We start from the raw sequence: 25639 nt of genomic DNA, 5'->3' as shown, positions 1-25639 counted from the left end.
TTTAAGATATTCTGGCTGAAAACCGGGAGGCCTGTGACTGTCCCATAGACTGCCAAGTAAATAAGAGTGTCAAGGTCCATAAAAGGTATGAAAGACATCGTCAGAATACTCCATCTGCCATCAGACATGCAATCTGGGTTATACGAAGTGACAGGAACACTTTTTGTAAGCGAAGAAAACAAAAATAACTTTATTCAACAATTCCTTTGTCAACAGTCTCCTCTGTGTCTCTCCATATCACTGTATGCTGCGTATGCTCTTCTGTATCATCTGCGCCACAAGGATGCGCTGTTTTCTTTCAAATCAACGCTAAATACATGTAGAAACAGCGCATCCTTGTGGCACAGATGATACAGAAGAGCATACAGAATTGTTGAATAAAGTTGTTATTTTTGTTTTCTTCACTTACAAAAAGTGTTCCCGTTGCTTCGTATAACCCAGATTGCATGTCTGATGGCAGATGGACTATTCTGGCGATGTCTTTCATACCTTTTTATGGACCTTGACACTTATTTACATGGCAGTCTATGGGACAGTCACAGACCCCCTGGTTTTCATTCAAAATATCTTAAATTGTGTTCCGAAGATGCATGAAGCTTCTACGGGCTTGGAACGACATGGGGATAAGTGATTAATGACAAAATTTTTATTTTGGGGTGGAGTATCCCTTTAACGATTTAGACAGAAAAGAATACTGTATAAACCACACTATACAACAGAAATAAAAAAACAAAACCTCTTTTGTTCTCTACCATCTCCCTTTTCATATAACATCACAGATTCGTAGCATTCCGCATGTATTCTTCTATAACATTTTGGATGTGATTCACAGTCCTTTCTTTTGCGGCCTTCTCATACCTGACTGAACCGAATTTGTTGTTGCACAGATCTACAAAAGTCTAATGGACGAATAAATGTTTTACTGTTAACCTCTAATAAATGTAGAACATTAATCCCAAATAAATACTTCTCTTACAAAAGTTGTCTGTCGAACTTTGACGCATTCGACATTATAACTGTATTTCACCAAAATTCAGTCATCCAGCATATTCGCAAGTTTCATTAAAAGTACCGATCTGTAGAAGGAAAACTATCAAAACATGCCAAAAACATGGCTGACATCATATTTCCAGAGAAAAGCAAATTCGCTGTAAAGGTGCGATCACATTCATCATTGCTCGGTGAATTTTTCATGACAGAAAACCCAGTAATTTCAATAGGAATCGACACGATTGGGAATTGCGAAAGATTTCCTCACGCAGATTTCGCAATAGATTTGCGACACTGACCAATAGAAAGATGCTATATTTCTATATTAGCTGTGCTTCACTACTGAAAATAGACCTCTTTTGCTCACGAAATTTTGCCAATGTGACCACACCTTTACACCACAGCAAAACTATTGAAGAATGAAGCACATTAATGCAACATCCGATCCTCAAATCCAAGCTTTGATAAGAGTTTTAGCATTACTGCAAAACGTATTCATATAATCAATATGAATGTGTATTAGGCATGGCATTCCAATGCTAAATGGTTTCTAGACTTACCACGTTGCTCCGAAAAGACCTGCAAAATGTAAAACACTAAATATGAGCAACAACAAATTAACCGCATATATCTGTGGGAAGATCGGATAGTCAACCTACGCAACTGATCACCTGACCTCCATATATGTAAACTGTTTTAAGAACGCGCCATTCAACAAAAAGTGCAATTTACTACCATATCCCACTACAGTCCGTTCAGTAGTGCTTCTCCTGCAAATAATCTTTCATTTTGTTTGGTAAAGGCAGTTTCTGAATCAAATCTATTCGCGTGTACTGTCGGATGACAAAGCGGCAAAGATATTGCAGGGAACGGACTTGCATGAACCGCGAGACGGGATTGGTCAAGCGAACGGGGTACATGGCAGACCCCGGCAGACGGGATCTGGAGTAACAGAACGCGCCGTTTTCAGAGTCTTTTATAGAGAGCTCGATGAGATCTACGATGGAAGTGTGACCTTCCACGTCAGGCTGCTCGTAAAAGCTGAATCTGCCGTTCGAATGTTCAATCCTGGTATGAAGCGTCTTTCCCTGTGACCGAAAGCTCAGGCTGAGTAGATAGCGATCATCTGAACTGTCCCTCACCAAAAAAGAGCCGTCTGGAAGGTTGATGAGCTTCTCCTCAGCCTCCCATCGAGTTATAGGTCCCCAGTACCAACCCTGCTTGGCCAGTTTTTTAAGTTCCTCCGTAAGGCTTGTTACAACCATGGTTCCGCTGCTTTGGAAAGAATCGTACACCCTGCTAACACCAGGAGCGGAATTGGGGTCAAAGTTCAGGTGGTGCCTCACTCTCTCAACAACATGAGAGTCTGCACCACTGAACCCAGAGAGGGTCCTCGGAATATCGTTGTTGGAAAGAGGTGACAGGGAAGGAGAAAATAAAGGTGTGTCAGCTCTGGAATTGGAAAGGACCATCGCCGGAGTACCAGGAAGGTGTCCGTTCACCGCCTGCTCCATGAGAATGTCCGATGGCATGAGATTGTGGTCATGCGGGCCCTGATCCACGTGCAACGAGCTAGATTCGACCTGATCGACCACTTCCATTGGCGAGGGACCATCCAAGCAGAAGGATTGGGACGAATCTGGGAACATTCCCTCATCTAAAGGCATTGTGTACTGGATGTAGTCCTGAGGTGTGAGTCCAATAGGCACGTGATCCTCAATGTTCAAATGCAAGTTGCCACTCTGTGTATCCATGTCCTTCAGAGACTCGCTCTGATCCTGGAACAAACCTTCTAATTGGATGTCATGGAACTCCTTTCTGATGCCATTGAGGGAGGGACTGGGATTGGGGGAGTGGACCATAGCTTTGACTTTCACCTCCATCTTGATGCAAGCCTCATCAGAGACGACTGGCCGGAAAGGCCACGGAGAAGGGCTGTAATGATGGCTTCGGAGGGACGAGGATCTTAAGGGCCGCTGGGCTTTGACTTCATTAAAGCTTATCGGGACAGATGAGGAAGAGAAGGTGTCGTCATCATCTCCAGAGCCCACCGAGGTGGAGCCTCCTTTGACTTTCGATTTCTGTTTGGTAGACAGTCTCCTCTTTAGAGTGCCCATAAGACTTTCGCTCTTCGATCGGTTCTTATGACCCTTCTCATCCTCCCCATTAAGATCGCAACCTACCAGCCCTTTGGTGTAACAGCCTCCGAAGAGAGAGTCATCCTTGGTGAACTCAGCCGCTAATGATGGCTGCTGGAGCATGACAAAATCCCCATCTTCTTTGCCCTTTATGTTAAGTGATTTTCTGATCGTCTTCAGACTGATCTTCTTCATCCTTGTACACCCAGTCAGGTGAGGGCATGGGACGGTCCTATCTGCTGACCAAAGGATGCTAACCGCAGAGTCTGGCCATGTGACTGGGAAATCTCAATCATGTGAACGCCAAAGCCTTCATCATCTGCAAAATGTGAGAGAAGACATCATTTAAAAAGTGAAATAACAACTGCTGACATTCAGAAAATCTATAAATTGTATGTAAAATGAGCATTGCCTTGATTTGAGAAATGTGATTCCCATACCAGATTATTGAGTGCACTGTTGGTTAGTGTTTACTTCCTTTTTATTTCACATCTTTATATTTTCAGTTTCTTTCCTTCTTAAAAAACCTGAAAACTGATTTCAATATTATCTGATAATTGTATAATTTCCATGACCATGAGAACCAAACAAAGCTACAAATACCTACATTTAACTAGATTATTATACTCATTATCTAGTTTTTAATGTATTCAGTTTGCAATGCCAATTCCACAAATCACATTTATTAATAATGCTTATATCCACAAAAACACAATTAGTACTTGTTTACTACTGGTTTGCACTTTTCACACAATTAACTTACTTTTAAAAAATATTTGATGTCAAGTTAGGCTGTCAGATGAGTCAAAGTTAACATTTCAAATATGTGTAACAACGTATTATTGACAGTGTCAATAAAATATTATATATAATTTTACTAAACTGTCAGCAATTATAAATAATGTGTTGACATAAAACCAATAGATCAGTTTACATACACGTCCTTCACAAAATTTAAAATCAAAAAGTATTGCTTTGAATGCATTTACTTAATTATAATCGTCCATGGTGTTCCTCAAAAAGAGCAGTTTACTGCAGAACTGACACAGGCCTTTATATAAACACATTTAGCTTGAATACGATACGACTGTATCGAACTCAATAACCATAAAGCAACACAGGACAAAAAAAATGTAAATGTTAATCTGTTATAATACGTTTTTAAGTTTGGACAGTCAGATCAAACTCTGTAACTTTGTCTCGCAAAATGAACAGGCCTGAAATGAGCTGACTTAGCTAACGTTAGCAGGCTACGGGACATTCTTCGTGTCCGACACAAATTAAGAGTGTAACGTTAATATAACAAATTATGTCCACTTACCACTTTAAATAGAGCTTAATCCCCCTTTCCTGCTTCAGAAAGATGGATCTGGGTCGAACGTGTCTGTAAATCTGACGACGAGGGTTGCATTTATCATTAGCGTGCTGATAATAAACAGCTGCTAAGCTAACTTTAACCCAGTAACAGATCCGGCGTACGAACAAGAGCTGCTTAACCACATAAACACCCACTGCTCGTGGTCTGTCATCATCTCATGCACGTGATGAGCCAAGGCTGTTTTTGCCCGTTTAATGAGAGAAACATTCCTTAAAGTTTCATGACAGCCCCATTTCTCTCTTCCTCTTTTTTTGTGCTAGCTAGCCACTTTGGCTACAATCCGTTTCTCTCCCTCTTCCTTTGTTGACTGTTGCATTATGGGAAAAGACTCTGAAAGGATAACAAGAGGGATGAGGACGTCTGGACTGGGATTCATTCATTCATTCGTGAAATAACCAATATAAATAGGTAAATTCACATTTGTTGGACAGCAAACCATTATATATAATATATAGCATAATAATGTATTATTTATTATATGTTCAGTTAATTATTAAATTGTATTATTAGAAACGTGAGATATATTATTTATGCATTATGGAAAATGGTGTCGAGGTTGTAAAAAAATGTTAGACCATCTAATCATATTTTATTTTATTTTTTATTTTATTTTATTTTTTATTTTATTTTATTTTATTTTATACAGTAAATTCACATTCTGCGTGCAAGCCATCACATAATAATGAAAAGTCTATTATTAATGCAGCCTATTATATGAAATATGAAAGGGGAGGGTGTCAGATTTTTTTTTCATTCATTCATTGTAGACATCTGCTTCAAATCACATATGACTTTTCAAATTTTTATCCATTTTTTCCCCTTCATCTATAATTTATTCATTTTAATTCCTGATAATTTTTCAGTCAAATTTATTTATGCTGAATGCAAAACATTTTCAGAATTTTCTTGAGTGCGTTTTCACGAAAGTCAGATTTGTATATACATACATACACATGCATATGTACATACATATACAGATAGACAGACAGACAGATAGATGGACAGATGATAGATAGATAGATAGATAGATAGATAGATAGATAGATAGATAGATAGATAGATAGATAGATAGATAGATAGATAGATAGATAGATAGATAGATAGATAGATAATATATTATTATTATTATTAAAAGTTATTAAACTTAGATCAGCACAGTCTTTTTTCACATCAGTATCTTTATATTCTGAAATGATAGTGGATATTAAATATGCTAAATAATGAAAACAAACACAGATAAAGACATGCAATATATTTATATTATTTTTCTAAACAAATTTAATTTACGAATATTTTGTCAGGTTGCTATCTTATTTTTTTCCTAAGCACTGTGGTGTTATTTGAGATAAACATGAACTTTAAAGTAATTCATTGGTGGTCTAATTAGTGTCAGAATTGTTTTAAAGTGGGTAATTGTGTTTACTGCTGTTGGGCTAATTTGAGCCTTACTCTGAGATGCTGGGATTTTTTTTTTTTTTTTCATCCTTAAAGTTAAACTGTCAAGTTAATAAAATGCAGTGGTGAACCTGCCGGAGCTCTTTGTACAGAGACAGCATCTATGCAAAGAGTCTAATTACATGCCCCTATTAGAGCTTCTCAAGCTGAACCACATTATATCCAGAGAGGAGGAGAAAACCTGATTCGTTAAAATAGCACAGTCATGCTTATAAAGGGTTTTAGAAGACAAACCAGAATCTTTATATAAAGATAAACAGGGTTTCTTTACATTGCATGCTTTTTCTGTCTTTTAAATCAGGAGATTATCATTTGTCATATCTCATATGATTCTTCCTATCTTGTATGAAAGCTGCATGAGCCAGAAATTATTTGCACAATATGTCTGCAGCATCTCTCACATTGATTTAGTCCTTCAGCTTGACTGTTTTCGCTAGGGGGGGCGGTTGTCAGAGGTCCCTCGGTGCCCACCCTAATATCTTCAACACTTGCAGTGGAGCGGAAGACGTGTATTACAGACATGTCAGACAGTGATGGTACCAGTGGGACCACTTGGGTTTTTGTTGTCTGAGATTACTTGGCTAGAGCGGCTCTTGCTCTCTGGTCAGGGGTCATTTATTGGATTGATCATGTTTACCTCTTTAGCGTATGCCCTCTTTTCCTTTCAAGTCAACAAGTGCATGCTCTGGATGCATTAGTATGCAGGAAAGCCGATCCGCGAGCTAGTCCTTCAAAACCTCTGCTCGCTCCACATGGAGAGTCCTTAAAGAGTCTGAGAGAGTTTGCATTAATTACACCTGAAACAGCTGGAGCCGCACTGAATGTAATGAGTCAGGCAAATACGACTCGAACTGAATGCAATTAACATATGCAAAGCAAACACCAAGGATATTTACTTAAGCATTAAAAAAAAATGGTTTGCTTATTGTCACTGAGCTGATGCTTTTTGGGTCATTTGGGTGTAAATGTGCTTTGAAGAACTCTGGATGTTGTGTAAACAGTTTGAATGAGTGTCCTTGTGTAATGATGATGGCCTGGTTGTGTAATGTTAAAGCATGCATTGTAATAGCATTAGGCATGTTATGTCACTTTCTGTTTTTAATTCAGCCCTTTAGATATTGTTCTACTGAAGCTGATTTGGCTGCTGTAGCTTTTCCTCGCTCGTTTGACTCGCGCCTAACGCAGAGGTGACGCTGAGGTGAAGCTGAAGTGTGCGTCTGAAAATTCTCCCATTTGATGTGTTCATAAAGAGAGACGGTGGTTCCGCATCTTAATAAATACATTTCTTGTCAACAAAAAAAGGGACAAAAATTGCAGTTTTGATTGGGGTGGCCAAAGGGGTGGCCAAGCTTTCGTCAGTGGTGGCCACGGCCACCCCAGGCCACCGCCTGGCTCCGCCCCCGTTTTGACATGACACATTAGTAGTTAATAGTGGTATTTAAGCGGGAGAGTTATTTACTTACTTTATAAGAAGTCAATAACACCATAATTTTCTTCATTCAGCCAAGAGCTCGCACGAAAACAAGAGGCGGGATTTATCGCAAAAAACAATTACATTTAATCATAACCGATCATATCCAATTATAGCGCTATGGAGGCATTGCCTCCTCTCATGTGGCTTTCCCCCATTCATTCTCAATTACAACCCAGAAAAGTCACGGCACGTTAAGGGGTCTCTATTGTAAGCCTATGGACTGAAGGGAGGCAAGCCTCTGCTCTAACTTTACCTGTGTGTGTCGCTGTTGGACAGTTTTACTTTATAAAAACAAGCGACTTTTATACTTTTAATGCCATATTTAGTAATATTTGCAATTTATGTTTCTAATATCGATTATTTTGTCATCCAATTTTTTGAGGAGACACTGCCACCCCTGCCTTCTTGGAGGGAGCGCCCTATATATATATATATATATATATATATATATATATATATATATATATATATATATATATATATATATATATATATATATCTGATGGCTCCCATTCACTGCAGAGGATCCAGTGGTAGGCAAGGGAATGACTCAGGGTGAATACATTTTAAGCAAATTTTTATTTGGTCAGTTAGTCTTTACTTATCTATTGTGACGAAAATACCGAAAACGAATTCTGAAGCAGCTATGTTTATATTTGAAAACATATGTTTCTAATAATTAGCTAGATAAGACAGTTTGGGAAGTGAGTGTGTGTAGTTTATGTTGTAGAACAAATGGTCAAAGCATTTTCAAGCTTTGTTTAACACAGGCTTTATTTTACTCATAAATTGGAAAACCCCATTATAAAAGCCCATATAGGAAAATCTTGAAGGAATCAGCTGTGAATTATTTTTCTGGGTTCTGACGTCACAACTACACCACTCTATATTGATTACGTCCATCTGGAATTAACTGGATTGTTGTTTGCTGATTGCTGTGATCTCATGTGAGTGACAGGATGCTGGGGGGGGGGCATAATTGTCCCACCATTGATTCTGAGCACATACAGTATCATCAAAGAAGAGATGGTGTTGTGAGTGGGAGGGGAAGTTAATGTTTTTGAATAAAAAAAAAGAATGATGTACACAGATAAATCATCTAAAACAAACCCTGTAATATTCCATAAAAAAAATATGAAATGTCCAATTTCATGATGACTTGAACAAAGCAACATCTGCATTTTTCCAGATACCCCCTAGACTCACTGTCATATAGAAAGTCTAAAGAGTTTCAAAATAACCAAATAAGAAATCGGAGTGTCTGCCTGGTCTTTGCGATATCAAATGTGTTTGGGTTATGTTCCATATTGGACTCTTAGTGAGGAATATTTATGATGAGTCCGGGCAGGAGCATGGGTGCAAGCCAGGGCGATAGATTTGGTTCATCAAACAAGCACTTTATCTCACAGTGGGAAAAGACGCAGAGCGATCCTCTCCGTAACGCAGGTTCGCATATCAGAAAGAGACAGCCATGTGGAAAATAAAACAGGGAAATCAGTCCAAAGGTCTTCAGGTCAGGGATGTGCCGAGAGTCATATCAACCAGTCAGACCGCTCAGGGAGGAGACCACAGCACTGTGGTGTTTTAGACAAATAGAGTGATTTGGACAGTGAGGCTTCGGTGTACTAGAGGAGGTGATGAATCATACTGAACCCAGGACACATTCATCTGAAGGTGCAGTCTGTTTCCTCAGGCTGGAATGCTTTGAATGACTGATCTCAGATCTAGGCTGGTTACCAGCAGGGTCTATCACAGTGAGCACATGGTGAACATTTAGGTGTTTAAATCATATTTCATCTGCCACATACAGGCCTTTAGTTCTGATATAAAGACGGATGGAAGAGAGGTGAAAGACTCATCCGATGCTATGCAGAAGACCTGTCCTATGAAATCAGCCCAAAATGTTATATAATCAATCTTTGTGGATTGTAGGCTCATTAGAATGTACTGTAGAAAGTGTCTTATGGTTTGTGTGCTGTTATTGATTCAAGATTGTTATTAATAAAGAAACACAGATACACAAGACATCCGTTTATTTGATGATGAAGATCTTGGGATATTTATCAAGGACAACAAAATAAAATAATAAACATGTCATAACAAATAGGCTATACAACTGATTTATATTCAGAGATTAAAGTACCAGGAATAGTTCACCCAAAAATGAAAATTTGCTTAAAATGTACTCACCTTCAGGCCATTTAAGATGAAGATGAGTTTGTTTCTTCATTAGAATACTTACATCACTTGTTTACCAATAGATCCTCTGCAGTGAATGGGTGCCGTCAGAGTCCAAACAGCTAATTTAGCATCACAATAATCCACAGGTTATCCAGATGACTCCATCCAGTCCAAGAATTAACATTGTGAAGTGAAAATATGCGTGTTTGTAAGAAACAAATATATTACTAAGAAGCTTTAACTTCAAACACTGCCTCACTTCTGGCCAAAATAATAACAATTCCTCCATCCACTGTTGTCCTCTCACATCAAAATCCAACAACATATTTGTTTAGAATGGTTTTGGACAGTTTTTGCTTGTAAATGGTGCTTGACCTGTGCATATTTCACTACTTATTCAGTTGAGATGACTCTTTTAATGGAGAATGCAGTATTATTAATAGAGTGCTTGTTTAAAGTTAAAAATGTCTTAATGATGGATTTGGTTTTTTATAAACACACAGCTTTTCGCTTTATAAGATGTTATTGACGGACTGCAGTCGTGTGTGTTACTGTGGATTTTTGTGATCAGTTGTTTGAGCTTTCATTCTGACGGCACCCATTCACTCCAGAGGATCAGGTGATGTAGTGATAAATCCAATATAGAAACAAACTCTACATCTACAATTTATATCTTGGATGGCCAGATGATGAGTAAATTTCAGCTCATTTTAATTTGGTGGTGAACCGTTCCTTTAACTAATTGCAATGTATGTACTGTGCTCAGGAACATTTAAATGTTTACATTTTTTTTTTACCTTCTGTTGTATATAATTCGAATTGTTTATAATGTCTTAAACCTGCTTAAATTAATATCAGTTATGCTCTGCCTGTGATGCAACTGTGTACTTTAATGTAAAAATATAAATATATGTGCAGCATTCATATATCACAGCTTTCTAAAATCATACAACATCACAGCTTTGTCCTCTATCACATACCACTTATAATCCATAGACTTTATTTCAAGTAAAAAATGTGTTCCTGCTGAGCCGTCTATCAAAATCTAGAAGTCTTTTAATTATCACTTTTAAGCATCCTACTGTGTTGTCATATGTCACTGTCCGGAGTGTGAAAATCTTAGTCACCAAATAAATATAACCTGTTAAACCATGTAAAGCTTTGTATAATACTATTTTGAGGTTCCTAGAAAGTTGATGGGATTTGCAATGATGCCTAAAAAATGTTTAGTAGCCTACACTAGTCATGTTTGGAAAATAAAACAGATCACTGTAGCCTACTTGTCTCACTGTATATATATATATATATATATATATATATATATATATATATATATATATATATATATATATATATATATATATATATAGATATTATATATATATATATATATATTTATTTATTTATTTATTTATTTATTGTGTGTAAACAGTGTGGTTTATAGGTATCAGTGTTGTAATGAACAGTGACATTTCTAGCTGTGTAAAGAGTCACAGTACAAATGCCACCCAGGAAATCAATAAAAGATACCTTGTAGGTCATCAAATCCTCTAAAACTGTGGAGATCAATATGCACATTCAACAAATATGGTACACTTTGGTGACCCTTGATTTTGTTATACCATGAAGAAAGGCACAAATCCAGCGTTGCTGTGAGAATTAACCTAAAATGCGAGCTTTAACATAAAATGAAACTAGATTTAAATGGACAGTTTATCCAAAAATGAAATCATTTACTCACCCTCATGTCTTTTCAAACATTTAAGACTTTTGTTTTAAACTGCGGAACACAAAAAAAGTTGATCTGTTGAAAGTAAGTATTGGTAACAGGGTTGCAAAACTGCAAACCACATAAAAAATGAATAGAAAATACAATAGCTCATATAATATTTAGTTTGACTTCCTGAGGCGCACCATGTGAAGGTTACTGAGTATTATTTATTTGTGTTACTATCAGTTTTATTTTACAATCGCAGGCCTATTTCTAGACATGTATAATAATTAGTATCGAAAACATTAGTAGCTTAATAAAAACTGACCCAGTTGTAAATAAAAAAATAAATAGATTTAGATTTAGTGATCTACAACTTTTATAAAGAAAAAACAATAGCATTATTATCTTCTTTCATTCAGATAAATTATGTACAGAATACAATCATTGATTTATATTCTTTATATTTTGCAAAACATATGTTTGTTAACTGTTGTAAAACCCTAACAGATCTGCACGGCCTCTTTCACACATATCTGACATATACCGGAAGTGCCTGACAGTGGCGCGCTAGTTGAAAACAGACCCGCGACGCTGCCAGTGATGAAGAGGATGTGACGTTTAACTGAAAACCGCCGTTGTGCAGTAAATGTAGTCCGTTTTGTTTTCCACCTGTGAGATAAACAACTATGGAGTTATCATCACTCATAAAGAAGATCGGTAAGACGCTGTGTAAGAGAGACAGTCGGCTTTTTGAGCGTTAAACACCAAACAGCTGATTTTGAAGTAGCCTGATCAGCTAACGTAAACAGAAGTGAGGCTGTATGTTTTGATCAGTTAACTGTTATTTGGCATTTTATGCATAATTACCAGTCATGCTAATATTGCTGTTGTATCTTGCAAAAAAAGTATTTCTTTAGTTTGCTGAAGTCATACAAAGATTAATATAACTTTGTTGCGCCTACGTTTTCACAGCAGCTCACTCACAAAGGATCTGACAAAGTTTTCTTTGTTGATTTTAGTTTATGATAACAACAATCAATCTGCACATTTTTTTGTAAACTTGTGTAGTTGAACTGCAATCTGTGTTATAATATCAGGAAAATTCATCAGCCTGCTTTGCATACGCTGCAAATATCAGTTTCTTGCTTAGTAACGTTAGTTTTGTCTTGTTTTGCTGTACAAATATCTAAACTTTATTGAATCATACATTTGCTTGTATCACACAATGACTTAAGATAATAAGTCTTGTTTTCTGAAAAAAGTTTGTGAGTTTATGTTTAAAAAAACTTAATTAAAGGAGAAACAAGATTATTTTTCGTATCCCACTGGCAGATATTTTATCGTGTTTTAAACAAAAACTCATTAAATTGATAAATATTTCAGAAAACGACTTAATATGTTAAGTAATTTTGCTTTAAAGGCAAATGTATCTTAATTTAAAGGGATTGTACACACACACACACACACACACATACATACATATATATATATATACAGATACATACATAAGAAAAGATAATTCTGTTGTTTACTTACCCACAAGTTGTTACAAACCTGTATGAATAAATTGTTGAATAAGATTTTGGCAACTGAACCAAAGTTAACGGCTGGCTTCCACAGTATGAAAAAAATAATATGGGAAATCAGTGGCTAATGTCAACTGATTGGTTACCAAGATTCTTCAAAATATCTTTCTGTCTGTTAAACAGAAAAAAGACACTTATACCATTTTGCAACAAGTGCAGGGTGGGTAAATGATGAAAGAATTTTCACTTTTGGGTGAACTATCCCTTTAAGAAATATTTGTATTGAAAAAATATTAGTGCTGTCAAACGATTAATTTGCGATTAATCGCATCCAAAAAGAAAACTTTTTGTTTACATAAAATATATGTGTGTACTTTTTATATTATATATATATATATATATATATATATATATATATATATATATATATATATATATATATATATATATATATATACACACACACACACACATACAGTATATATTTTGAAAATATGTACATTTATTTACATGTATATATTTATATTTATATAGTAATAATTATATAAATCTATTTAATATACAAACAACATTTTTCTGAAATATATACATGTATGTGTGTGTGTGTGTGTGTGTATTTATATATACATAATAAATATACACAGTACACATATGTAAACAAAAAAAATATTTTGAATGCGATTAATAATATGACAACATTAAAAAATATACAAAAATAAGAGTGTAAATTGTTGTGTTGCATGATACTGTATTCATACATAATTATTTGTCTCCAGGACACTCCTTATTGGAAATCAGAGTTCGGGCTCTTAAAAATATCAGAAGCAAACTGGATCATGGTCTCATCGCCATTCCTGATCTGGTCCAGGAAAGGATGCTGTTTGTCTTCCTTCTGGAATGGTTTAATTTTCCGGAGGTTCCAATGCAGGAGGAAGTTCTAGACTTGATCGGCGCACTGTCCAAGGTAATTATAATCCACAGAAGGTATGTAAAATGAATTGAGTGTCTTTATATTGCCAGGCTGCATTTAGTGAGATGTTCTCAATGACAGGAAGTGATGTTTTAATGGGCCTCACTGCGGTGGCACTATTCATTACCAATCAGATCGTGTCAGCATCCACAGAAAGAACCAGGCAGATTATTCTACTAGATGGCATGTTTTGAGTAGTATCTAATTTTGGTTTCCGTTCCATGTCAAAGCACCCAACCGGAGCCCAAATGCTACGGGAGGTAGGGGCTGTCGATTTCCTAACACAGCTCTCGCCTAACGTGGATCCTCGCCTCCGAACAATCGTAGATGGCATCTTCGATCAGCTCTTCCACCTCCCAGAGGCCCTGCCTAGTTGTCCACCCACAACCTCCTACGAGCCACACTCTGTTCCCTCGCTGCCGACAGGTATAAAAACATTACATTGAATTTATATCCTTCTGTTCTGCAGATTACTGTAGATATCGATGTCATTATAACCAGTGTCAAGGTTGCCAAATAGTCCTGTTTGAATAGCTGTCTGACAGCAGCTCCGGAATGATCATGAGTAGACTGTCTGATTCAAGGCAGAGGAGAGCATGAAAGTGCTGGGCCTGATTCGCTTTTCAACCGCAGCTGCTTTTGTGTTCTCAGAAGACGACTCGTCGGCTAGGGGATATTTCCAGTGCAGTAAACCCAAGCAGACAGATGCTCCCACCCCCAGAGTATCATGTAGGTGACATCAACATCAAATTACTTTTTGTTAACTAACTTTTAGAGCGAACTTAAACTCATTAAATCTGTAAAATGGATCGCTGTGGAATGTATGCGTTAAATAATATCAGCACTAATAAGAATTGTCAGGCTTCGACAGCAGGTATTTTTTTCTTCTGGCAAGGTTGGGGCAATTGGGGTAGATTTGCATGCTAATATCTTTATTTTTTATTTACATTTTAGCATTTTAGCAATTTTTCATGTCTGTCAAAAGGATTTATATTACATTTTTATATACAAAAGGTTTTTAAATAAGCATCTTATTCTCACCAGGACTGCATTTATTTGATCAAAAATAGTTAAAAAGGTAACGTTGTGAAATATTATTGCTATATATAAATTACAATAAAATATTTTAAAATGTAGTTTATTCATGTGGTGATAGCTGAATTTTCAGCAGCCGTAACTCCTGATGTAACATTGAAAACAGTGCTGCTTAATATTTTAATGGAAATCATTATACATTTTTCAGGTTTCTATGAAGAATAGAAAAGTTAACAGGAGAACAGCATTTATTTAATAAATCCTTATTAAATAAACTGAATAAGTAATTATTAAATGCAACTTTACTGAAGAAAAGCATTATTATCTTTCAAAATAAATCTTAATAACCCCAAACTTTTAAAGTTTGAACAGTAGCATATTTTGAATTTTATTTACAAAAAAGGAAGAAGTTTAAGTAATTAATTTGAACCGATGCTTGTAAGACTGTCCCAAATCATTCTTACGATTCTGTCAAAATCTAATCTGTTATCTAGTTATACAATGTGGCTGAAATATTTCAGAATCCAAATGTTTTAGTTTGCCATTAACACCTGTACACATTGTACATGATTAACAGACTTGAAGTACAGTATTTCACCCAAAAATGAAAATTCTGTCAACATTTACTCGCCCTCATGTTGTTCCTAAAATACTGCCAGAATTTTCATACTAACACATCAACATATTGTTGAAATTGTTGCCTTTGTTTAAATTCTCGAGACTGATGTCTTTAAGACCTTTATATTCTTTTTATTCCTTTACCCTGCAGTCAGTACTTCTGTAAGATGCTTGAAGTTCTCTGTTTTTCCATGGCTGTCCTTGAACACAACCGATCGACATATATTGTCATCAAATGAAAGGTATTTGTACCCTCTGCTTGGTGTAATATTACCACAATTCTAATCTAATATCTATGTCTAATTGCCAAAATGACTTGTCGCTTGTTCAATCTTTAGTTCCCTCAGAAGCGACAATCACAATTTAGTACGAACCACCTGCGAGCTGCTTCGTGACGTCATCATGCAAGACTTCCCTGCCGAAATATTCCTGCAAAGGCCAAGTACAGTTCAAGTAAGATTACAAAATGTCCTTTCTGTCAGTTGTTTTAACCCCTGATGGGAGCTTCATAAGTTGAGTGACAGTGATGAAAGTGATAGCGCTGTAATCCCCGTCCCATTCTATAATTGAATGCCACAGAATCTGATTGGCTGTACAATGCATTCAAGTCTGGAAAGTATTGGAATGACAGTTGCAAATCGTGTCTTATGTCTAGGACTGTACCGTGGTGATTATCTGGCGAGCTGAGTCTAGCCGTTTTAGTACAGGCATTTAAAACCAAGCAGTATTTTGGTTAAAAATGTGTTGGCAGGGTCACATTTGAGATCATCAATTATTCTGAGATATGTATGTATTCTCAGTAGCCTCAATGAAAATAAAGCATTTGGATTTTTTGGAAGCATTCTCTTTTGTACTTAATGCTCTTGATCTTTTGTATAATTGTTTAAAAATTGAAGGTGCAGCTGATTCTGAGTTTGGAGTGATCAGTTCAATTAGGTTTATTGAATCAACCTGATTCACTGGCATTGCTTTGGTATCACTGGAGGGGTAGTGAATTTTAAATTGGTACAAATTACACAAGTTAAAAGTCAGTGTCAGGTGGCCTTTTATTTAGTGCCTAATTGAATGTAGAATTAGTTTCCTTTAAACACTTGCAGCATTTAGATCAGCGGTTGTGTTCTAATGTTATAAAAATTCGAAACATGTTCTTGCAGGTTTACAAGACAACATCAACTTCTGTTTTCATATATTGCTGTTTTCCCCTCTAGAGTCTGCTGTCACTTCTCGGTCTGAATGTTGATGGTGATGTCAGCTACCTGACGTTTCAGGCATTGGCCTGTCTGGAACAGCTTTGCAGGAACTTGAGGAGCCGCCTACGTTTCTACAGAGATCCAAGCTTCTGCTCAGCCAAGCAAGGTACCATACACCATCTATAATAAATATGTTAACTTATTCTGTGGGGGTTCACTTATATTAGCTCATCTTTTTTTAGTTTTTTGACGCATTCTAAAAGTCAGTTTATTTATTTATTTATTTTTATATGCATTGGCTTATTAACTATTAATATCAGTTGCATACACTCAAAGTTCAAAAGTTTTGGGTCGGTAAGATTTTTAAAAATGTTTTAAATGAAAGCCTCTTCTGCTCTTCTTGTGCAGTAAAAACAGCAATATTGAGATATGTGTATTCTGTTTTCTATTTTAAAATATTTTGTAGTGTCACTTTTGATCAATTTAATGTGTCCTTGCTGAATAAAGGTACTAATTAAAAAAAAAAAAAATCTTATTGACCCCAAACTTTTAAATATTTATTATGTATCTCTATCTCCTATTCTAAATGTGATTTTACAATTGGAAGTTTAAGACTTTTATAAATGCCTAATTAATATCCGTCTAATTATTTCACCCCTTTAGACCCTGTTTCTCAGAACTCGTCTATCTCCTATCCTCAGGAGGTGAGGGCTACCCAACACTCAGGAGTCTCTTCCCCGGAGGAAATCTCCACCAGACCCTCTGTGGTGGGCAGACCTGTTCAGCGGGTACGTGGGGATGGCCAGGACGGAGATGCTGCCTCTTCTAGGTGCTTTATTCTCTACTTTTTTTTATTTTCTCTACTAAAAAAAATATAGAAGACAGGATTTTCCTTGTTCATTTTTTAAATAAAAGAATGTTTCCAGGCCTGGAAAAGGTTCTTTTTTTTTGGATTGTGATGAGCTGTGAAATATTTAATTGGTTTTTTTGTACATGCAATTATTTTTTATTTTATTTTGTAAAAACATTTATCTTAATTATAATAGTTTTTTTTAAAAAACCTTGCCCAGAGGTAATTTACATATAGAAACCATAAAGGTTCAGAAATTTTACAAAAAGTACACTATTATTCAACTGTTTTGGGTCAGTAATCTTTTTTTTTTTTTTTTTATATATAAATTAATACTTTTGTTCAGCAAGGATGCTTTAAATTTACTGAAAATGACAGTAAATACTTTACACTGTTACAAAGAATATGAATCAAATGAATTCAAAATAATTGCAAACAAAACTATATCACAATAAATTACATAATAAATAAACAAATATATATAAACAGTTCTTTAAAATTATAATAATATTTGTACAATATTACTGCATTTCGTTGCCTTGTACCTTACATGTGCAATGACAATAAAGTTGAATCTAATCTAATCTAATCTAAGCAATATTACTCTTTTTTTTTTTTTCTTTTTTTTTTTTTTTTTTTTTTTCTTTTTTTTTGATCAGATAAATGCACCCATTAAAAAATAATAATATTCACCCCAAACATTTGACTTAAAATAATTTTTTTTTTTAACTAAAAAGTTTTTAAAAAATGGCGTTTAAAGGCTATATCTACTAAATTTAGGTTTATGTTGGAAAAGATAAGAACTAAATATAGCGAAAGTATTCGTCACCACCTTTGAAAAAACATTAAATTTTTTTTAAATGTTGCTCACAACCATTCATGTCTTTAGCAATTAAGAATTCTTTTTGATTTGTGTGGTACAGCGGTAGCAGCAGTCAGAGAGGGGCTCCCCCCAGGCCAGCCCAACAGTCTCCCCTCCCGCAGCCCCACCCGGAGCTCCCTCCGGAGATGGAAGCGGAGGACTCGCTGGAGCTGCAGCTGCAGCAGTGGAGCCTGGCTAGATTCGCGGTGGTGACCGTGGAGCACGCTCTCCCTCTCATCAGGACAGGTGAGAGTCCTCTTAAGCCCTCTTTCCTGTTTCAAACGCAGCTACAGCTGCTGCCTCTCCCCTCACACGTATGCTCATCATATTTCCCTCTTTTTTTTTTTTCTCATCCCCACCTTCTCAGAGAGCCTGAAGGTGTTCCAACGGGTGCTAGAGCTGCTGGCAGAGGCACAGGGGCTGCTGGGAGATAGCATAGCCCCTGAGGTGTGGGACGAGCACAGCCTGACTGCGACAGAGCTGGCAAGTGTCTTCAATAACCCTTCTCCAGAGTGCAGATCCATAGCCATGAGGCTGATGTCTGCATTAGTGCATACAAACACACACCTGTCGCTGCTCCGTCTCACCCACTCCACTTACTCTGAGGGACAGATGGTCATTGTAGAACGTTAAGCTATCAGCACAAATCAGTCATGGCACGACCATTGTTGTTTAGGCCAGTTTTACCACTTAGAAGTCCCTGTTTGCTCCTGACAGCTCAATACATCTGCTATTTCCATCTAAAATATTTGTATTGGTTTAGTAAAATACAGTAAGACTTTACAGCTTATGTTAAGCTACAACTCATTTCAGTATGGCTCTATTCAATAGCATTAGTGATGAAATAACTCACATAAGAATGAACTTACTTTTACTTACATTTATTAATCTTGCCTAATGTTAGTGCATTAATACATTTCAGGTTGTATAAATTAACATTAATTAATGTTTTTTGAATGAACATTAATTAATAATAATAAAAATACTAAATTTTTAAGTGAACCTAGATTAATAAATTCTGTTTAATTGCTGTTTATATTAGTTTATGATACCTAATTCATCAACTAGTGTTAATGCATTGAGCCTCATTGATAAAATATTATTATTTATTTATTTTTTTACATTTAGTTTTAATTAACCAAGATGGTCCCATTGAGATACAATATCTCTTTTAAGGATTTTTATCTCTAGTATAGAGTCCCGGTCAATGTTACCCAATATGCATATATGTTAACATTTAGCTGTTATATTATTATATTATATCATATTACATTGTGTCATATAATACAAATGAACACTTTTCAAATTCATGTTTGTTCATAATGCATAAACCAATGTTAACATATAGATATTCACAAAATGTTAACGTTCACAACCTTATTGTAAAGTTTTACCATTATCATTATGCAGAGTTTACTTGGTTTCATTCAGCTTATGAGTATTTAACAAAAAATTACATCAATGCATTGCATTACACTCATACCGAGGACTATGTAGGTCACATCACACTGATTTACAAATTTGTCTCATCCAATGATGTTCATTGCCCGTAGAAATCTTTTTAAATGAGCCCATTGTGTTTAGTGTGTGTGCACACCTATGAGAACGTTCCCCGCTGCATATGATTATGTATATTTCACGACATGCTTCTCTCCCTCATTGATCTTTAATGCACGCTCATGGCATTTTATCTTGAAAAACTGCTGTCATCTGAAAACTTTCTTTGAAATGCACAGGACTCTTGCTGCCCCCTGCTGGCAATAAAATGACATGAGATCAGTGAGTCTCTCAGTACTAATGTTTTTTTTTTTTTTGGTCTTGTGAAAGAGGGAGAAATTACGAGCATGTATAGAAACATTGGGAGATGTTATATACTACCACCATGGCATGACTTCCTCTGAACAACCAGAATCGTCTCTGATCCACCACCGAATGGTCTTCACGGGCACTGCCATTTTCACAATACGTCTCCTGCAAACCTTGTTACCTGTGGAGAAGGTGAGTAAGCATATGGCTGTGCCATTCTTAGACATTAATAAGCAGTGCCACCATCGCTGAATGGACATATGGCTGTGTCCTTAATGGTCATTATTAAAACAAATGAGAGTGTAAAGCACACCAGAAGTCGCTGTGAAAGGGTCAATTGTTCAGTTAAGCTGTAGACCTAAGGACAGCGATGTAATTACAGACAAATTCATTAGTGTGTGCTTGTTTAGTGTACCTATGTGTGTTTATTACCTTATGTATGATGTCTTTACATATAGGCTGGAGATAACCTTCCGGAAAGTACAGTGGCTGCCATTTTCCTCGTGTGTCTCGATTCATCCTTCAGTGTGGCGTACCCCCTCATCCATGAGTCAGCCGTGGCGTACCTAGAACAGGCTTGCTTTGAAAGATACAGCCTGTATCGTAGAGTGTCCCGTGTTTCTCACTGCATGGAGGCTACATGCACTTTTTTAAAGGATGCACAGGCTGAGGTAATGATTGGAAACTTTCAAGACCAAATAACTTGCAGGATATCTACTAGAAGAATATGTATCTTCTAGTGGATTCAGTAAATTAAGGCATCCACTGTTGTTGAAAGATAAGCTGATAATTATTACATAATGTTATAGCTGATATTAAACATTGTTGTCTAAATAAATACAAAAAAATAAATAAATTGAGATTTGAGTCATTTTGAGGTTTCTAAAGGCTGATGTAATGCTTGGAAACTTTTAAAATTAAAATTCTATGATTAATTACTCACCCCCATGTCGTTCCAAACCCGTAAGACCTTCGTTCATCTTCTGAACACAAATTAAGATATTTCTGATGAAATCCGAGAGCTCTCTAACACTCCATAGACTGCAACACAACTGAAATGTTCCCAGGTCCAGAAACATGGCAAGGATATCGATAAAAATTTCCATGTGACATCAGTGGTTCAACCACAATTTTACAAAGTTACAAGAATACTTTTTGTGTGCAAAGAAAATCTTTTTCACAATCAACCCCAGAATGTAATCAAGGTAATCAGCATTGTTTACATTCAGCATGTGTGCTTTTATCCTGAACGTAAACTACGCTGATTATGTTGACTACGTTTTTTGCCCCATGCTCCATCAAACCTGAGATCTAGCATGTAACCCTGGACGCTCAGCAATCTCAATAACCGATTTGGTATCGATATATATCGGGCAGTCCTAAGTTAAGTTTTAATCAAGAAGATAGTAATGCAACTTGAATAATGGTTTGTCTTTAGACGACTAGCTCATGCAAATATTATTATTTCTTTACCCTCATGTCATTCCAAACCTCTATGTTCTTATTTTCTGTATAACTATTACTTTAATTAAAAATTTTAAGTAAAATTGATTCAAGTGAAATGTTTCTTCACAGGGTGATAAAAATTGGCATGAGCTTTTGGAGCTCGCTGACCAAGGAATAGATGCTTTTCCATACCATCAGCACCTACCGGTGGTGAAGGAATGCGTCCAGATTTGCTCCTACCTGTAAGTTGCTCACAATTATGGAAACTGTAAAACCGCCATTGACATCTGCTGTTTTGTCTGGCACTGCGGAAAAGGTGTCATCGTATAAAAATCTGTTAAAATCGTGTCTCTTCGTAGGTGGAAATTTGCACAAGCAAGCCCGCTCCTGCAGTCGGAGAGTCAGAAGATATTTCTGAAACTTTTGTCTCATCCTCTGTCCCCGGTGAAGGCAGAAACCTACTCCTGCACTCTGAGCATTTTGAAGGTACAAGATGTGCGGTGGAAATTGGGAGATAGAGCCTATTTTAAGCCACTTCCAGTAGATAAGTGACAGGAAAGACAGGGAAAAGTTCCCCTAGTTTTGGAAATGTGAATATTCCAGCTAAACCAGCTACTGTTGGTCAAAGTTGGACATTAACTGATCTAACATGGTTTTAAGTGCCTGATCCAGTAGTCCAGTGCTTCCTGTTCTGCAGTTCAGTGGCGAACCTCAAAGAAGAATGGCCACAATATATTACAACCAAATGACTCTGTTATATTACATTTAGCAAAATTAAGTATATTTTATTTAAGATTTGTGATATTTAAGTACATTTAAAGAGTATTATGTTATTGACAAATATTTAATTATAATATTACATTTACACTACCAAGTAGTTTTGTAGTTTGGAGCCAGTAAGATATTTTTTTTTTTTAAAAGAACTTAATACTTTTATTCAGCAAGGATGCATTCAATTTAATAAAAAGAGACAGTAAATACATTTATAGTGTTACAAAAGATACAAATATTTCTATTTCAAATAAATTCTGTTCCTTATATTTATGAAAGTAAAAAAAAATTACTGTTTCCACAACTGTTTTTTTTTAACATTGATATTAATAAAAATGATACCCGAGTACCAAATCTGCATTTTTTAATGATTTCTGAAAGATCATGTGTCACTAAAAGGCTGCTGAAAATACAGCTTTGCCTTCAAAAGAATAAATTACATTTTAATATATATATATATATATATATATATATATATATATATATATATATATATATATATATATATATATATGTATATATATATATATATATATATATATATTATATATATATATATATATATATATATATATATATATAATATATATATATATATATATATATATATATATATATATATAAACAGATTTTTAATGTAATGTTATTTGACAATATTACTGCTTTTACTGTATTTTTGATCAAATAAATGCAGCCTTGAAAACCATAAGAGACTTCTTTCAAAAAATTGTACTAATAAAAGTGTACCGATAAAATTGTACCAAAAATAGTATGTATGTATTAAAATGTTCAGGTTTACTATATGTTAGCTATTATCAAAACCACTTTTTAGAGTAGTTGGCAAGCTTGACCACCTGATGACCTGGTATTTTCAGCTTGCAGTAAACATATAATATTTTGGTTAACAGCTCCATTTGTAGGGAGTAAAATGCTGTTATCCTTTATAATGGTTGTGTGTAGTATACATTGAATTTCTATTACATTGCCTACCAATTCTATTACACTCCACATAGGGTGTTGGTGACCCCTGAACTCTGTTGACGGTAATATCCCACCCTTACTTCCTGCTCTCATCCCTACAGGAGTGTTTAGGAGTTCAGAACGTGGCCAAACCCGCCTCATCCATCTGCAGCGGAGTGCATTTCTTGCTTCATTCCCGTGTCCTGTATGAGATCAGTATGTTTGGCCTTCAAGACCAAGCAAGAGAGGTGAATTATTCATCTTCCTGTTTCCAGCGAGACCCCAAGTAATGCACAAAGAAGAAATATTTTGATATATCGATACACAGCTCGCTGATAAATAATGTATCCCTTCCACGCTCCATGTTTAATGGGTTACTGAGGTCATGCTAAGCTAATGATTGACATTGGAAGTGCCCCCGTCTCACTGCTGTAGCTGGCAGTTGCCGGATTTGGATGAGGTAGCTTGTTGTAAGTGCAATATCATAGCGCCATCAACTAACTTTATGTGTGATCCAAAGGTGAGCGCTGCTGCCAAGGATATTCTACTCTATCTGCTGAAGGGACGATTGATGATGACAGCTGCAAGTTGGAGCAGATTTAATGAGGCACTTTACCCGGTCATTCCCATATTACAGGTGCAAACAATCTCTCGTCACACGCGCACACACACACACAAATGCACAGCCGCAATATAACCGTCAAACCAGGCTGAAAAAATCATTTCCAATGTAAAATGAACGTGTTTGCGAGACGCCTGAGGCTGAATGGTAATATCCATGTTACACCGCATTCTATTTTAAACAAGGTTATTTTGTACTTTTCAACAAGCGAAGCTGTGTTTCATTATTTTGAAACGACTTCCACTGCGGGGTGGGGTGGGGTTGAAATTGAATATTCATAAATCTTGTCAAGGTCATCACATTTAATTCATATTTAGCTGAAGACTCTGAGTAATTGGTTTGTGCTGTCAATAAAGCAGTGGTGAAATGGCATTGTGTGTTGCTTATTGTTTTTCCAAGATGGATTTAAGCTTGCAAGTCTATTGTCTGCCATGGTTGTGTTAAAACCTGGTGCGTTTTGGTATATTAGAGTTATGCAAGCACTGAGGACGCCCTGGGAAACTGTATCCTGCTGATAAGTGAAGCATCTGCTGAAAAGGGAGATGAGGTGTGCTCACTGACTGCTAGACTGCGGGCGGCCCTCCGGCTTCTGTTCACCAAGCACCATGCGTAAGTTAAACGTGCACATCGGTTTGGATATCTAATCATTTCTTTCACTTTCTTAAGGCAGTAATTACCAAAAGATTAAATTTCTGTCATCATTTACTCATCAGTATCAGTTTCTTTTGTGAAGCACAACGGGAGATGGTTTGTATAATATTAACGCTGCTATTTTCTAATGAAAATGAATGGGAACTTGAATGTCAAGGTCCTCACATTAATAGGCAACATAAAAGCAATCCTAGATATATTCCAAATCTTCTGAAAGCATACATTAGCTTTCCCATGTGAAAAAGAATACATTGCCATACATTGTATTGAATGTGCGCTTGTAGTTTTCTTCAAATCGTAAAAATATTTTTTCGTAACATTTTCGTGTCCATGTTACATGTACTTACTACTAGAATAACAATAAAATATGCATAATTACATGCAAGTAAACCAAAGCCAACCCCTAATCCTAACCCTAACCATACAGTAAGCACATGTAGTTAATTAATATTACTCAGTACTTAAATTTATAATTACACTGTAACAAGGACACATTAAAATAAAGTGTAACTGACATTTTTTTTTAAAACTGTAATTAAAGATAATGTGATATTAATAATGGAATAAAAGTGTACACTTTCGAAACCATTTCTTAAAGGGATAGTTCACCCAAAAATGAAAAATTGATGTTTATCTGCTTACCCTCAGGGCATCCAAGATGTAGGTGATTTTGTTTCTTCAGTAGAACACAAACCAAGATGCTTAGCTCAAACTGTTGCAGTCTTTCACTCTTATAATGTAAGTGGATGGGAATTATGGCTAAAACGTACAAAAAAAAAAAAAAAAACATACACAAACGAAACCAAATTAAACTCTGTGGCTCGTGACGACACATTGATGTGTAAAGACACAAAATGATCGTTCTGTGCAAGAAACTGAACAGTATTTATATCGTTTTTTTTTTTTTTTCCTCTGATTCATGCAAAGACCGAACTGTTAGAACTCTCCTGAGCACGTCCTCTTGTGCGCGTTCTCAGCAGCAGGCGGCCAGGTGCGTGTGGC

The 25639-nt window shown here is 36.0% G+C and overlaps 2 protein-coding genes across 3 annotated transcripts in view; one reads left to right on the top strand and one right to left on the bottom strand.

Annotated features, from left to right (window-relative positions):
• Nucleotides 1–685: 685 nt before the first annotated feature.
• LOC109058536 (suppressor of cytokine signaling 6) lies at nt 686–4833 on the bottom strand. Its single transcript, XM_042752027.1, has 2 exons — nt 4450–4833; nt 686–3447 (listed from the first exon to the last, which is right to left on the bottom strand). Exon 2 carries the CDS (start codon nt 3321–3323, stop codon nt 1746–1748), a length of 1578 nt encoding a protein of 525 aa, XP_042607961.1. The 5' UTR covers nt 3324–3447; nt 4450–4833; the 3' UTR covers nt 686–1745.
• Nucleotides 4834–4846: 13 nt separating this feature from the next.
• Nucleotides 4847–25639, top strand: part of rttn (rotatin) — a 70288-nt gene continuing 49495 nt past the window's right edge. The window contains exons 1-17 of one of the 2 annotated variants that reach the window (XM_042752025.1): nt 4847–4914; nt 13633–13820; nt 14057–14252; nt 14478–14555; nt 15631–15721; nt 15818–15932; nt 16688–16835; nt 17333–17498; nt 18443–18627; nt 18749–18864; nt 20209–20379; nt 20646–20858; nt 21763–21875; nt 21993–22119; nt 23487–23612; nt 23885–24001; nt 24456–24595. In XM_042752025.1, the coding sequence (XP_042607959.1) occupies nt 13731–13820; nt 14057–14252; nt 14478–14555; nt 15631–15721; nt 15818–15932; nt 16688–16835; nt 17333–17498; nt 18443–18627; nt 18749–18864; nt 20209–20379; nt 20646–20858; nt 21763–21875; nt 21993–22119; nt 23487–23612; nt 23885–24001; nt 24456–24595 (2192 nt within the window). In that variant the 5' untranslated portion in view covers nt 4847–4914; nt 13633–13730. Of the gene's footprint in view, nt 4915–11891; nt 12048–13632; nt 13821–14056; nt 14253–14477; nt 14556–15630; nt 15722–15817; nt 15933–16687; nt 16836–17332; nt 17499–18442; nt 18628–18748; nt 18865–20208; nt 20380–20645; nt 20859–21762; nt 21876–21992; nt 22120–23486; nt 23613–23884; nt 24002–24455; nt 24596–25639 lie in introns of those variants that run through there. The other variant, XM_042752024.1, reaches the window with a different exon arrangement.

Source organism: Cyprinus carpio, chromosome B24, assembly GCF_018340385.1.
Source record: "Cyprinus carpio isolate SPL01 chromosome B24, ASM1834038v1, whole genome shotgun sequence".
NCBI classification, from domain to species: Eukaryota; Metazoa; Chordata; class Actinopteri; order Cypriniformes; family Cyprinidae; genus Cyprinus; species Cyprinus carpio.
Note: the sequence above shows the minus strand (reverse complement) of the source record. Positions and strands in the feature narration are given on the sequence as shown.

Coding starts and splice junctions, on each gene's coding strand:
- LOC109058536 (XM_042752027.1), bottom strand. CDS start 3,323: ATGAAGAAGATCAGTCTGAAGACGATCAGAAAATCACTTAACATAAAG.